Genomic DNA, 15,175 nt, shown 5'->3' on the forward strand with positions numbered 1-15,175 from the left:
CCAATGAAGACGTGAATTCCGCCAAAGGGGACCCGGTACTCATACTCAATTGAGCCGGCCTCGGGGCCCCAGCCTGCGTCGTCGATGTAGAGCTTGCCGCGACGACTCTTGGTCATCCGGCCCACGGCGTATCCCTTGATCCCTTCGAAGTTGCCCTCTAAGAACTTGAAACCATCGTGCGATAGCCCCACGGTGGGCGCCAACTGTCGTGGAATTGTCACGACAGATGTCCTAGTGTGAGGACTTAGTCGTGGAGCCATCGCAAAGAGATTAGCTTAAAGGGGTTAATCAGGACACGAGGAGTTTATACTGGTTCGGCCCCTTGCGGTGAAGGTAAAGGCCTAATCCAGTTTGAGGTAGTATTGCTAGGGTTTCGATGACCAGGGAGCGAATACACTTAGCCTGGCTCTCGATCTGTTCTTTCTTTTCCTAAGCCGCCGCCGGGTCGTCCCCTTATATACACGGGTTGACGTCCTGCGGCCTACAGAGTCCCGGCCGGCTCATACAACGTGTCCGGCTCGGTGACTTATCTTACATGCCTTACAATACAAGTCTACATATACATGGCGGTTTATATCCGTGGGCCTTAAGCCGCCTTCGGGTTTGGGTCTTCTACTAAGCCTATCTATGAACCGCCATTGTTATTACACTCTTGGGCTTCATTGAGATGAACCGCCATAGGGATGACCCGGCCCCTCCTGGGCGGGTCATACCTAATAGTCATATCCCCAACACTACGGGTTCGAGAACTATGTAGACATGACCGAGACACATCTCCGGTCAATAACCAATAGCGGAACCTGGATGCTGATATTGGCTCCTACATATTCTACGAAGATCTTTATCGGTCAAACAACATAACAACATACGTTATTCCCTTTGTCATCGGTATGTTACTTGCCCGAGATTCGATCGTCGGTATCATCATACCTAGTTCAATCTCGTTACCGGCAAGTCTCTTTACTCGTTCCGTAATGCATCATCCCACAACTAACTCATTAGTTACAATGCTTGCAAGGCTTATAGTGATGTGCATTACCGAGAGGGCCTAGAGATACCTCTCCGATACTCGGAGTGACAAATCCTAATCTCGATCTATGCCAACTCAACAAACACCATCGGAGACACCTGTAGAGTATCTTTATAATCACCCAGTTACGTTGTGACGTTTGATAGCACACAAAGTGTTCCTCCGGTATCCGGGAGTTGCATAATCTCATAGTCAGAGGAATATGTATAAGTCATGAAGAAAGCAATAGCAGTAAAACTAAACGATCATAATGCTAAGCTAACGGATGGGTCTTGTCCATCACATCATTCTCTAATGATGTGATCCCGTTTATCAAATGACAACACATGTCTATGGTCAGGAAACTTAACCATCTTTGATTAACGAGCTAGTCAAGTAGAGGCATACTAGGGACACTCTATTTTGCCTATGTATTCACACATGTACTAAGTTTCCGGTTAATACAATTCTAGCATGAATAATAAACATTTATCATGATATAAGGAAATATAAATAACAACTTTATTATTGCCTCTAGGGCATATTTCCTTCAGAGCGCGCCCTGGTGGCTTGTGGGGCCCACATGGCTCCGTTTGACCTAACTCCGCCTCTATAAATTCTCTAAAATCTGGAAACCAACAGGGGAGTCCACGAAATAGTTTTTCTGCCACCGCAAGTTCCTGTTCTTGACAGATCCCATCTGGAGGCCTTTTCGGGCACTCTGCCAGAGGGGAATTCGGTCACGGAGGGGCTCTACATCATCCTTGTTGCCCTTCTGATGATGTGTGTGTAGTTTACCACAGATCTACGGGTCCATAGTTAATAGCTACATGGCTTCTTCTCTCTATTTGATCTTTAAGACAATGTTCTCCTCGACGTTCTTGGAGTTCTATCCGATGTAATCACTTTTTGCGGTGTGTTTGTTGGGGTCCGATGAATTATGAGTTTATGATCAGATCTATCCATGAATATTATTTGAGTTTTCTCTGAGCTCTTTTATCCATGATTGTTATAGCTTTATATTTCTCTCCGATTTATTGATTTGGTTTGGCCAACTAGATTAATATATCTTGCAATGGGAGAGCTGCTTTGTAATGGGTTCGATCTTGCGGTGCTCAATCCCAGTGACAGAAGGGGACATGAAACGTATGTATCGTTGTTATTAAGGGTAAAAAGATGGGGTTTATTCATATGTGAGTTTATCTTGTCTACATCATGTAATCTTGCTTAAGGCGTTACTCCATTTTTTATGAACTTAATACAGTAGATTCATGTTGGATAGCAGTCGATGTGTGGAGTAATAGTAGTAGATGCAGGCAGGAGTCGGTGTACTTGTCTCGAACGTGATGCCTATATACATGAGCATGCCTTGGATATCGTCATAATTATTTGCTTTTCTATCAGTTGCCCAACAGTAATTTATTTATCCACCGTATGTTATTTTCAATAGAGAAGCCTTTAGTGAAAACTATGGCACCCGGGTTTATCTTTTATCATATACAAAAACCAAAAATACCTTGTTGTGTTTTTATTTTATTTTGTATTTTTGTTCGATCTATCTACCAAACACCATACAATTTAATCTTGCTCGTAACCGTCAAGAGATTGACAACCCCTTGTTCGCGTTGAGTTGTAAGGATTTGTTGTTTGTGTGCAGGTGCTGCTAACGAGGTGTTGCTTGCTTCTCCTACTAGATTCATAACCTTAATTCTTAACTGAGGAAAATACTTACCTCTACTATACTGCATCATCCTCTCCTCTTCGAGGAAATCCCAACGCAGTTCACAAGTAGCAGCGACGAATGGCGGCTCGGATTCAATTCCTACAGGTCTCATGGCTGCAAGAGTGGAGGGTCCCTATCGATGCCGCTGGTGGGTTGCCACCCTTGATTCTGGGCAAGAGGGGGTCAGGGTCACGTCCCCTCTTTGGTTCTATGTTGTGGCTGAGCCAATGGCGGCGTTGGTGCTTCATCAGAGTTTGCCCCAAACTTGTTGGTCTGCGTTTACCGCTCTTTCCTAGTCCAAGTGGGACGTGAAGACATTTGGTTCCAGGTCCTTCAACACCTTAGCTTTCCCTATGTATGTCATAGTCTATGGCGAGGCCTCTGTGCGCATGTTCCTTTGAACTGTTAGGGCATCTTCAACGCTGACCCACAAATGAGACATTGCATCCGTCTACGGAAAGGGGGGCAGTCCTCTAACGCGGATGTGAGAACAGGCCATCCAATACTATCTGCATACATTTCAAATCGGCTTTAAGCAATTCGGACAAAATTCATGGAAAACGATTGATTTTCATACAAATCAGACAAAATTCATTGCATTTTAGAATTTTTTTTTTCAAACTAAACCGTACTCTAACCTAGTCTGACTAAATTACCGCTGACGCCCGTTCCCCATATTCGGCCGGCTATGATCCCCGGGAAGTGAAGCTCCAGCTCCGCCTTTGCAACCTGCAAGTGGCTAATCACCTGATGAGGATGAGCCACAAGGCTTAGCTTCAGCGAGAGGACAAGAGCGGTGGCCTTCCTGGGACACAAGCGTCGGCTCCCTCCCATGCTCTAATCTGCCTCGCTGTCGACGGCGCCCGCGAACATGCCTGCTTCGTCGTTGTTGCGCCATGCCGCGGCCACGGAGCCGCCAGCCACCTCATTGCCGTCATCGGGCCCGTAAACTTCATCCGCCACCTCGTCGATCCCCTTGTAGGCGGCCTTTAAATCCGCCTGGCGGTAGAGCCAGTAGTCGCGACGGATGTCGCGGGCGGCGCGGTAGGAGTCAAGCAGAGCCTCCTGCTCACCCATGTCCACGTCCGGCATGATGGCCGCGCCGGGGACGGGTAGCTCATCCGTGCACCGGTGCTCGTCGAGGAGGTGAAGATTGTAGGCCTGTTCGACCTGCGCCTGCCGGAACACGGCCTCCCACTCCTCCAGCACCATGTTGGTGTAGCATGGGCCTTGCCGATGGTGATGTCGGCATTGGCCGGTGAAGGATTGTAGGCCTGTTTAGCCAGCGCCTGCCGAACTCCCGCTCCTCCAGAACCATGTCAGTGTAGTGAGCATGGGCCTTGCCCATAGTGATGCCGACATTGGCCGATGAAGCCGCCGGCTCATCGTCAACCGCTCTGCCATTGGCGCATCCACAACGCCGGCCTCAATGGTGGTGATCTCCCCCTTCTGTTCAAACAAGAGGCCGTCCTAAGGTTTAAATAGCGGGCGGACGGATGGCACAGGAGTAGGTTTGTCAGCAACCGGGTACGTTTAGCGGAGGAGGCAGACAAGAGGTGCTGCAGATGGACAAAGGGCTGGCACTGGAGTAGATTTCTCAGCAACCTAGTACGTACAGTGGAGACGGATGGACAAATGTCGTTTGAGGTGTCGCATGAACCGGCAAGCAGCGCTGGCGAAGCTCTTGGCTGCGCTTCTCTTCAAACGCGAGTGGCAGCAGTCAGGCTCAGGTTGTGTCTTTTCTACAAAATACAAGTTCAAATATTTTATGTGCTGCGCAGCCTTCAAAACTTTTATTATTGAACTTTTAGCCGTCTAAGCTATCAAATCAAACGGCCCGAGACAGAGCAATTGACCAACAATGAGCCGACCGAGAATAGATTGAAGGTACCACTGCACTTTACTTTTATCTTATTTAATTAAGGGTTTCGCTTAGATTCAAAAGATATGCTTACCCTACTCAATTCTTAAAAAATAACCACAAGCGAGTCAAAAGTAAAAACAGAGAACCGGGCAACATATCACAAATGAATTAAGGCAAGAGGCACATCTGTAGCAAACTAGCTTGGGTATTCAATAACAGCCATGACAAAATATGAAGTAGTTCTCCGAAAACAGTTGTACTAATTCTGGCTTTAAGAACACTGGAACATAGAGCAGATCCAACTTGGAACAAAAAACTCAACATGCCATCCACTAAGATATTCTAAGCAGCAACCTCCTTCTTGAGCTTGGCAAGCTCTTGCCTGATCGCACCACCCCTCTGTTCATATGAAAAATGACAGGTTAAGCAGGTGAAAAAAGTCGTGCCCTACACTTATAAACCAGATGGTAGTGAAATGCCTCACCTTAATCTTAGCCAACATGACCTTGAACCTGTCAAAGTCATTCAGCGATGCTCTTCTCTTCTGGACAACAAGCTTCTTACCCCATGAGCTGTTCTCCCATTTGGTTTTCACATCTACAAAATGGCACCGCAAACTCAAATAAGCATCAACAGAACAAATTCCAAATGTTGCAGGTGTCAGCACCACAAGATTAACCATTACCTGCTTCCTCCATGGCCTTGATCAAAGTTGCCTTCTTAGGGATACGCTTGATGTCAATCTTGATGTCGGTCAGCGAAAGACGCTTGAAGTTCATCTGGCACCTGACCATATCAGGAGCATCCACAAGTGCCTGAATGCACCAGAGTAATGAGAAATTCAATACTCAAAGAGCCACAACATAACTAAACAGAACTAGAGCAAACAGCTAAACTCTGATTGCAAGAGCACATGATTAGCGGTAACAAACATATTTATAACATTTTTAGAGGTAAACAAAAATAAACCCAAAACCCATTGATCTTGCAAGCAGTGCATTTTACAACCATTATCACGGTAAACAGCACTGTCAGATAACCCCAGGTATTGTTCAATACATCACCTCAGTAATTGCACTAAGCAGAGAAGTTACAACTAATCCTAATAAACTAACAGAACAACTTTTAGGATATGCCACTCGTAGAATTCCATTTGTTGTTTCAACATTTCAAATAAGAAGCTACTAGCTAATAAAACTAACCAGATTCCTACATTTCTTCCACAGAACAACCCATAGCACAAGGTTTCTTACCAACAAACAGAACATGGCTATAGAACTCTAGATCTACTACCCCACAAGAGCGCTTCGGAACTCCAACCAGCAAAACCCGGCACTCACCCGGTTCTGGTCGACGACGTCGACGATGACGACGAGGCGGCCGTAGTCCTTGCCGTAGTTCACCAGGGCCACGCGCCCGATCTCGACGAACCTCTTGAACGGCTGCAAGCAACGCAAAGACACCGAACCTCGTCAAAACACGCGGCGATGAAAAACCTTACCGGAGCAGCACAGAACCAAAGCGGCCGATCCACGTACCATCTTTGCGTCGGCGGCGTGGGGCGAGACGGCGAGGCGAGGAGACGGGTGGGCGGGCAGAAAGGCAAGAGGAGCTAGGGTTCGGCGGCGAGGGCGGATTATAAAGGCAGCGTGCAAGTCCCGGTGAGCCCGTGGATCGTGACGCGAGCTCTCCTGGCCGTCCGATGCAGGTCAGAGGGGTTTGTGGGGGTTTCCCGGGTTACTGGGCCTTGGAATGAACAGTGGGCCCTATTAGAGTCGTCCTCTAACTCACTCACTACTTTATTGGGCATTTCTAAAAAAATATTTCATTGGGCTTATGTGCAAAGAGTCCAGATTAGGCCTGGCCCATGAAGTAGTAGTCGCCTCCCACACGCGGGTCACAGAGATTCCGCAGTAGTAAAACAATGAAAAAAATAGCGATAGCGGCGACCTCAAAATATGCTATTAGCATATGCTATATCGCGCTATAGCATGCTATTAACGAGAAGTTGTACATTGATATATTTAGCGAGGCAATTTTTAATACGTGCTATTAGCGATGCTATAGCGTGCTTTTTTTTCAGTGAGTAAAACAGATCAGTCCGGGGTCGTGGCCTCCACTCGGCATCTTCTTCCTCCCCCACATCGCACTTCCCCTGCTTAGATTCCTCCCTCCACCGACCGGCAAGGCCTCTCTCCTGCAGTTCCCTCGCCCAAGGTTGCACCAGAGAAGGCGAGAAACATCGCCGTTTGCGAGATCGTGGAGCGGTGAGTGGGCATCTTTCTTCAGTTTCTGTTCAGTAGCTGCGCTGTGAGTTTCGGATCTGTTTCTTTCCCGTAAGGTTAGATCAGCGACGGTTTCTTCTCTTCGCATTTGTTGACTTGGGACGGCAGTCCGTGCGGTTCGTGGAGGTTTGCTCCCATCCATGGTGTCCGGATTCTGTTGAGCGATGGGACAGAGCTCGCTGGTTGTAGAATACCGGGTGCTTTGGCCTAGTGGTTGTAAGATTATTGCCGGATCAGCGGTTCTGAGCGTGGTGGGTTGACGCATTTGTTGATTCCTGCAGGTAGAGAGAGATGGCCGAGACGGTGTTCGCTCCGTGTTTGGAAGGGATGAAGCATGTCAGGTCGGACAGTGGGGTCATGCTCGCCAAGCCCTTCCTTGATGTCTGCAAGCAAATCTTGCCTGTCTTGGGTAACTCCCTCTGCTCCACCTTTTTGTCATGCGCTGTTGGAGTGCTAAACAGCACGAGGCTGGGATCAGTAGCCGAGTTGCTTTAGGCTTTGTTCGGTTACACCCTGCCTGGAGGGGGTTGGAGGGGATTTGGGGGGGATTTGACTTACAGGGGAATCAATCCACTTCAATCCCTGTCAAACCCCTTTCAATTCCCTGTCAACCGAACGCAGCCTTACTGAATTTCTGATTACCTACCGTGTTTAGTTCACTAGTAGGCTGCAGCAGTCAACAACCTGAGTAAAATTAATACACATAACATTGCCGAAACAAGCTGTTCCCCAGTTTGAGACTAGCATCGTCAGTGGACAATTGTTTGTACTGCTCTTGAGATTTGTAGTTCTAAATAAGTACTTCCTTCGTTCATAAATGTAAGCCTTTTTTTCTGAATCGAATGTCTATAGACACGTTTTAGTGTGTTTGTTCACTCATTTCAGTTCGTATGTAGTACATATTGAAATATCCAAAACATCTTATATTTGTGAACGGAGGGAGTAACAAATAGTTATATCAGGGCCTTTGGCATAGGGAGATGACTTTCTTGGTTTATGCTTTTGCCCTTATTGATTTCACTGAGCTTAGTACTGCTGTGACTTATTAGTTGCTGCATCATTGAGCTTTCAAACTTCTTTTTTTATTGCTGGAAAGAGCTTTCAAACTATCATCAACCTTTTTGCGAAAGTTGTGTTTTGTGTGTGCTGGGTTGCTCTAAATTGTTTAATGTACATGTAGTCCTCCAAATAACTGATTTGGTACACCTGTCACTTGAGCAGAATTGATTTGTGACCTGTGAGAGAACAAGTTAGGTTTGTCGTGGTCCAGTAAAGCTGTCTTTCTTATTCTCAAACTTTTCATTGTATGTTGGTAAATCTTAAAGTCGTATAGTACCAGTCTGTGTTGTGCTTTTGTAAGTCAAAGCAAGTCCCTAAATGAAAACTTTTGTGTTGGCCCAAACTGCACAGGCCTACATCAAATATCTTCTATTCTAACAAGTGTGGCTAACTTTTTGTTTTGGTCGAGTCTTAGTGGTATTTCTTAAACAAGAAATTCCTTCAGAGTGTTACTTATTTTCCATTTGTTGTTCTCTGCTTTTGAACACCAGATAAATTTGGTGCTGCTATGGCAATTGTGAAGAGTGATATTGGAGGTAATATCACGGTAAGGATCCTATCTTCAAAAAAATGTGAACGAGAATTTACATTTCATGTTACTAAGTATTGATGTTGGCATGTTGTTTATGTGATAAAACATATCTGCCTCAGATTACTATTTCTTTTCCTGACGACTGACCTCATTTTCTCCTGTCAGAGGTTGGAGAACAAGTACTCTTCAGACCCGACAAAATATGAGCACTTGTACACCATGGTCCAAGAAGAAGTTGAAAAGAAGACCGCAAAAGGTTCATCAAGCTGTACAAATGGACTTCTATGGCTCACGAGGTTCTTCAATTTCTCTTGCGTAATTTGCCTCTTCTACTGCAGCTTAATCGAGATTCCCATTGGTGTACTTGTGTTTACTCATATTTTTTGCTTTCAGGGCAATGGACTTCCTTGTTGAACTGTTCCGTAATCTGCTTGACCATCCAGACTGGACTATGAGTCAAGCATGTACTGATTCATACACAAAAACTCTGAAGAAATGGCATGGCTGGCTCGCCAGCTCCAGTTTTACGGTATAATACTCCACATTTTGAGTCACATAATCAGCACATACATGGTGTCATCGTGAACTAAACAGTTATAGTGCTATTCAATAGCTATTGCTGAAGCACTTATTATCAGAGGATGGATTATATCTGCATTTAGTGTCCGAATAAATATTTCATCATCATAGATGCATAAAGTAAAGGGACGACTAGTGTTATCCAATTGAAGGCACCATAGATGAATAAACCTTTGCTACTCTTTGTATTTAAGTTACTGGCCATGTTTCAACTGAAGGCACTGTGGATGCATAAAACATTGGCTATTCTTTGACTCTTTCTACATTAAGTTGCTGGCCATATTTTAACGGAAGGTGCCATAGATGAATAAACAGGGGGTATTTTCTGTTTACTAAGTTGCCAACCCTTTTTGTCCATTGAGTGAACAAAATTTAGTCACTGATGAAGTTCTCTTTCTCTCCTTTAATTCTATTATATGGGAATCGGTGTCTGTTCATCCAGCCTCCAACATCTGTTTCCAACATTATTACAGATTCCATTTAAAAAACTGAAACACAATGAAGCCCCTTCTTATCAAACCAACTTAACTACCTCCTAAAAATCTCTAATGCATGTCATGTTACGAAGAAGCATGACTAGGCGAATTGTGAAGCCAATTGACTAGTCTATTGAAATGGTACTGATTGTGGTTATGTAGGTCTGTCACGATAGTTCAGGGTAAGCGTAGGCGGAACTCGGATTAGCAAACAGACGTAGTCAGCTGATAGCTTTGGCTTAACATGATCAGTCATATATTTTTGTATCACAAAGAACACAGGTATTTAGCTGGTTTAGTGATCATAGAGAACAATACATCAGTTTCATTATTAACTTAAGAAGAGCTTTGCTTTGTTGGAGTTTTTTGAGAAGTTTTTTGTGTTAGAAAAATGCAACATGAATACTTGACTATTTTGCCAATTGACTAGTCTGTTGAAATGGTACTTGGCTGTTATTTATTATCATGTTTATATACATATTGGTTACCTTGCCTTCCCTTTGTGTTTTTTCTTTGATGAATCACTCATATGAGGACATTGCAGGTGGCTATGAAGCTTGCTCCTAACAAAGATAAATTTATGGAGGTAATTAGCGGAACAGGTGACATCAAAGCAGACATTGAGAAATTCTGCACCACCTTTTATCCCTTTCTCAAGGAGAATCATGACTTCCTGGTATGGCCTTCATTCATCTGAAGACGGTATTATTATCTCTGTTGTCTGCCTTTAATGACAATCTTCCACCACGTCTACACTTCTTGCAGGCCAGTGTTGGACTCGATGACATGAAGGCTTCTTAATGCAATACACATTGACAATCATCACAGAATATCAAGTCTTGCTATTTTCTCAAATTTTATTGTGGCATACTGATCTTCAGAAAATTATAGACGAATAATAAGTCTGTCAAAATGTTTGGGTGTTCATGACCCATAGCTACTTACATACAGAATGAAATGAATGGATGCATGGGATTAATTTTACCTGTTGATGTAACTGAGGAGAATGCAGAGGGTGCAGATATGTGGTGGTCTTGTCATTACGCTTATAAACTGTTGTACAAGTGATGAGGCTAAGATACAAATTAAGAGTGTGTTTTTATGCAACTTTTAAAGCAGTGTGAATTAGTAAACATGAAAATTCTAGCCTCTTTTGAGCAAATTAGGGCAACCGAATTAATTATGGACCTGGTTCGTATGCACGCAACTGCCGCCGCCGCCGCCTCCAAAAAATCTACGGTTCCTTTGTCTCCTGCCGGCGGTCCACCCACATGGGCCTGGTATAGTCTGAGGGGCGTGGTATATTCTGACCCGTATGTTTTTAGATGTTTCTTTTGCTTTTGTTAGGGTCTGTGTCCTTAGGAAGACGAGACGGCGGTGGCCATAAGCTTCTCTCTGCCTAGCCTCATTCCATTGGTGCATTGTCGGAGAGCGTGTGGAGGTGTCTTCTCTTGCAAAATTTGATCGATGCGTCTAAAATCATCGGAGGGTGTGTGGAGGTGTCTTAGGTGGATCTTGTAGAATTCGATCGGTTGTTATCTTTGGTGGATCTACTCGGATACGATCAACGTTCCTACATTTTCAGGTTGGATGCGATGGTCTAGGGTTTTGCCCGATTCATGTCTTCAGGCTGGATCCTTCCCATCTACACGTCTTTTCGTCGTCGGCGGTTGCTATTCTAATGTGTTGGTCCTCTACTACCTTTAGCATGACAACTACCCAGCTGTCTATCTACTACAACACATGGCTCCGACGAGGGAGGAGAGATAACGGGCTCGCTTCGATGCTTATACAACACCTGGCTCCGACGAGGGAGGAGAGATAACGGAACTCGCTTCGGTGCTTATAGTCATCTCTAGGTGGTCTTTGAATCTAAATGTAATTTTCATTATTTTTTAGTGTTCGTTGTACTACCATAATTTGAAGATGAATAGATCAGAAGTTTTCCCCTAAAAAAAATCTACTTGTGGAGGTCATTTGTTAGCTGTTGTAGCAAAAAATGTTTCCCAAACAAATTATTCTCTAGCGAGAACAATCCATAGCGTTTGCCATCAATCATTCATCAAAATACATAGTTGATGTCCACAAAGATACTAGTCATTTGGATATTTACACCTACATTACAATCATAAACTGGAATGCACTGACACGGGCAATGCTAAAGGCTTACATCAACTGTTGAATATGCGCATTGCACATCATTGTCGATACTGTGATGACAAACAAGGAGAATTATTTGCTTCACTTGTGTAAAACACTTCTTGGCTGCACTTTGAGCTTCTTCTGTGGCCGAGTCTGCAGGCATTTGGCACAGATCAGTTAAATGAGCACCAGCATATGAGTAGTAGAGTAGGCCTCACAAAGACAATCATGGGACCTAACCTTCGGCTTCAGCAAAGCTTCGTAATCTATTCTATTCTTCCATGTGCTCTTCCGTAGCTTGATTGGTCGATTTCCAACATATTTACCTGGTTAGCAGTATATAAGTTTGACTGCAGTACAAGGACAAATTTAGTAAATAAAAAGCCACCTAATACAACATATTTACCGTTCATCTCTTTCAGTGCTGCTGCAAGATCTGATGCATTGGCAAAACTAACAAACCCGTAGCCTTTAGTTTTACCCGTAGACTTATCCCGTATAACCTGATGCATCATGTGTTCATAATCAGATCACTACAAATAAAGAGAGATATAATCGATGTCATGGGTAGAAGAGGCAAGACTCACCTTAGCCATGTTGAAGGATGGATATTTTGAAAAAGTCTTGGTCAGAACATCATCATTCACTTCATTTCCAAGATCACCACAAAACAAACGGAAGTCATCTGTCCACGGGAGGGAAGTGAGAATTGTAAATATGAAAGGTACAGAAATACTCATACAATGGAAAGCAACCAAATGACACAACTACTAATAATCAGTACAAGCAGAAGACGAGACACCTGCACTGACACAGCAAATACAAATCCTAAGTTGCATTTGGAGACATCACAACTACCAATAATAAGCTAATTAACTACAATTAGTTTATGTATATCAACTTCAAATCAAATACAGTATTAAAATTTATAGCCCTTGGCACCTAGAGGTGATCCTTAGAGATATGGTCAGCGAGGCTTAGAGGCGCTAACTGAGATAAAAAAAAAGGTGATCTATCTACCCATAGCGGCTAGATTGTGGGTGTTAGGGATGAAGACGCTCTAAGAAACTGATAATTTGATATAATTTCATCCGAACAAACATTTATTGTCTTGCCAAATACCAACCATGATTAAAGTGAATTATCATGCTTGATTTTATGCTCATTGAAAAATCATAAACAAATGCTGGACACTCTGCCAGAGCTGAGATATATTTAAATATTTTAACTATGTTAGCTTATACAGATTACAAACAGATGGGTGCAATAAGAGCACGGAAGCTAGTTCTTTGTTTTTTTAGCCTTCTCAAATAACTATAACAAATAATCACAGAGAATTGTTCAAAATATGTATAAAGGTTAATTCCAAATATTTATATCACATTTTCGACAATTGTCCATGTAAATAGCAAACTGCAAATGTATCCACAAGATCAATTTAGCCTTTTACGCACAATACAACAATTTATGTACGCATAGAGATAATAGCAAAATGTTTACTATATCATCAGCAAGCCCACCTAGATCCAATGTGAAAGCATCAACTCTTTAACCTGCCTTTAACAAAAAAATGAAACAACAATTTATCTTAGAAGAAAGAACAGCACATAGAACATTAATCTTGTCTGGGAGAGGGAAGGTGCTTTGGCTGTTTGTCAGCTTCATTGCTAAGAGAGACAAGTGACAAAAATATTGCATTACCATGTTTCACATTCTAATATAGATCATAGAAGTGCAACATTTGGTAAAATGCCCTATAAAATACGACTGAGAGCTTACTTTCAGGCCAGTCAGCTAACGTCAGATCCTCCCAGCATTGCCCAGCTGCCTTTCGAGGAACTGCCTTTTTGTTTGCTTCAACTTTCTTGTCTTTGTCATTATCTGCAATAGCAGCCTTCACCGTGGCGAGAGCCTCTGGGCTGATTATCTGCGAGTCTCTCTGGAACAGTTGTTGTGCCTGTATAATAATATCATAATTGGCTACTTATTAGTACTCAATAGGAGACTTGGTACTTACTACCAGTTCAACAATATAAAGGTCATTTTCACTAACCTATCTACGAAACAAGCCTCCAATGTTAATAACATATAACCTCCTAATGCTCGGATGGAAATAAACTCATCACTTAGCATCCTTGTCTTTGCATAGCTTAAACAACATTCCCTCTATGACTTAATATAAGACGTTTTTTGACACTAACGTAGTGTAAAAAAAAATCTTATATTAAGTTACGGAGGGAGTATAACCTATCTCGATGCAGCAAACCTCATGGTGCTGAGCTAAGGAACACATCGCAACGTGAATTGGCTTCCAATTGAGCATTTACGGTTCCCCTGGGTCTTGCTAGGACAAAACTAAGACGGATAATTCAGGCTATCCATCCATTCTTTGGTCAGGTCACTCACCGTGCAACCAATATGTGGCAGAAAGGTGGATGTATTATGATGAGAAGCTAATGGCAGTTCAGCAAACGGAGCTTTGTCAGCATAGCCATTACTCATCAGATCACCCATATGCCCTAAACCCCAATCAAACATGAAGGGATGCTAGCAATGAAGTAAGAAACACTAGTGCAGCTTTGGATGCGTTTTCGAACCTAAAACAACAGAGCGCGACCCAAACCTCAGAAGCCGCACAGCGGCGTCCAGATCCTCTCCCACCACCGGATCTCCGACCACCTTAGCTCACTACGCCAACAAATTACAGGGAGGATCCGTCCATGGAGCAAATTACAAGGAGGAGCTCTGGAACAGATTACGCGAATGGGGAGTTATTACCTGCTGGACTTGGGGCATGGGGTAGACGGCGTTGTACGCCGGCGCCGGCTGCGCGGGGGCCACCGTCGGCCAGGTAGGGTACTGCGAAGTCTGGAGGTGGAAGGGCACGGGGAAGTACGACGGGGCCGCCGCCGCGGCGCTAGCAGGGTAGGGGAACTGCGCGGACGCGGAGGCGGGCGAGATGGACTGCGTCGACATAATCTGGGGACTGGGGTGGAGAGGCCGCCGGACACGAAAGGGCTGGAAGGCTAGATCACGGTGTTCGCCTCAGGCGCGAGAATTCTGATCGTGCGCGGTTGCGGTGATTGAAAGGGCACTCGGGGATTGCCTTGTGGAACCGGAACCAGGGGGAAACGATCAGGAACGCTCTCGAAGCGTCTCTTTTTTTCTGACTATAAAATGCATCCACGGAACTTAAACTGAAAGCTTATTTTAGTTATTGGTCGCCATACGTCATAATAATCGTTGGTTTACGACCTAATAGATCCCGTATAATCGGGCATCCTGGAAAACAAATTGCCGGATCCTGCAAACTCTGGGTCGTTTCCGCCCTATCTACGGGATTTGCCACTTTTTTTGCCGGATCCCTTTTCCTTGGCGCGAAGGCCATTTTCGCCCGTTTCCGTTCCCGCTCCACTCCTCGCCGCCATCGTCGCATCTCCCCGCCGGTTCTTGGTGCCCCCGGCTGCCTCGCGCCGTCCATTAGCTCCGCCGCCCCGCGTAGCATA

At 44.3% G+C, this 15,175-nt stretch overlaps 3 protein-coding genes across 3 annotated transcripts; 1 reads left to right on the forward strand and 2 right to left on the reverse strand.

Moving 5' to 3' along the window:
* Positions 1 to 4,751: 4,751 nt before the first annotated feature.
* On the reverse strand, positions 4,752 to 6,262 carry LOC109743670 (large ribosomal subunit protein eL14z). The gene is made up of 5 exons (XM_020302758.4): positions 6,135 to 6,262; positions 5,937 to 6,038; positions 5,282 to 5,411; positions 5,081 to 5,193; positions 4,752 to 4,995 (listed from the first exon to the last, which is right to left on the reverse strand). Exons 1-5 carry the CDS (start codon positions 6,135 to 6,137, stop codon positions 4,939 to 4,941), a joined length of 405 nt encoding a protein of 134 aa, XP_020158347.1. The 5' UTR covers positions 6,138 to 6,262; the 3' UTR covers positions 4,752 to 4,938.
* A 402-nt stretch (positions 6,263 to 6,664) lies between these two features.
* LOC109743668 (glycolipid transfer protein 1) lies at positions 6,665 to 10,511 on the forward strand. Its single transcript, XM_020302756.4, has 7 exons — positions 6,665 to 6,863; positions 7,163 to 7,290; positions 8,432 to 8,487; positions 8,638 to 8,768; positions 8,866 to 9,001; positions 10,072 to 10,203; positions 10,293 to 10,511. Exons 2-7 carry the CDS (start codon positions 7,173 to 7,175, stop codon positions 10,326 to 10,328), a joined length of 609 nt encoding a protein of 202 aa, XP_020158345.1. The 5' UTR covers positions 6,665 to 6,863; positions 7,163 to 7,172; the 3' UTR covers positions 10,329 to 10,511.
* A 1,018-nt stretch (positions 10,512 to 11,529) lies between these two features.
* Positions 11,530 to 14,814, reverse strand: LOC109743669 (uncharacterized). The gene is made up of 6 exons (XM_020302757.4): positions 14,448 to 14,814; positions 13,449 to 13,626; positions 12,257 to 12,354; positions 12,076 to 12,172; positions 11,910 to 11,995; positions 11,530 to 11,822 (listed from the first exon to the last, which is right to left on the reverse strand). The coding sequence occupies exons 1-6, from the start codon at positions 14,643 to 14,645 to the stop codon at positions 11,769 to 11,771; spliced, it is 711 nt and encodes a 236-aa protein (XP_020158346.1). The 5' UTR covers positions 14,646 to 14,814; the 3' UTR covers positions 11,530 to 11,768.
* Between the last annotated feature and the right edge of the window lie 361 nt (positions 14,815 to 15,175).

The sequence above is a fragment of the Aegilops tauschii genome, chromosome 6, assembly GCF_002575655.3.
Source record: "Aegilops tauschii subsp. strangulata cultivar AL8/78 chromosome 6, Aet v6.0, whole genome shotgun sequence".
NCBI classification, from domain to species: domain Eukaryota; kingdom Viridiplantae; phylum Streptophyta; class Magnoliopsida; order Poales; family Poaceae; genus Aegilops; species Aegilops tauschii.

Excerpts from the sequence above, each read along its gene's own strand:
- LOC109743670 (XM_020302758.4), bottom strand. Across the intron at positions 5,412-5,936 it reads ACGTCGTCGACCAGAACCGG|GCACTTGTGGATGCTCCTGA; the intron begins GTGAGTGCCGGG and ends TGGTGCATTCAG. Across the intron at positions 5,194-5,281 it reads CAAGGCCATGGAGGAAGCAG|ATGTGAAAACCAAATGGGAG; the intron begins GTAATGGTTAAT and ends GCCATTTTGTAG.
- LOC109743668 (XM_020302756.4), top strand. The coding sequence starts at position 7,173 with ATGGCCGAGACGGTGTTCGCTCCGTGTTTGGAAGGGATGAAGCATGTC. Across the intron at positions 7,291-8,431 it reads GCAAATCTTGCCTGTCTTGG|ATAAATTTGGTGCTGCTATG; the intron begins GTAACTCCCTCT and ends TTTGAACACCAG. Across the intron at positions 8,769-8,865 it reads GGACTTCTATGGCTCACGAG|GGCAATGGACTTCCTTGTTG; the intron begins GTTCTTCAATTT and ends TTTTGCTTTCAG.
- LOC109743669 (XM_020302757.4), bottom strand. The coding sequence starts at position 14,645 with ATGTCGACGCAGTCCATCTCGCCCGCCTCCGCGTCCGCGCAGTTCCCC. Across the intron at positions 13,627-14,447 it reads CCATGCCCCAAGTCCAGCAG|GCACAACAACTGTTCCAGAG; the intron begins GTAATAACTCCC and ends ATTATTATACAG. Across the intron at positions 12,173-12,256 it reads CATCCTTCAACATGGCTAAG|GTTATACGGGATAAGTCTAC; the intron begins GTGAGTCTTGCC and ends ATGATGCATCAG.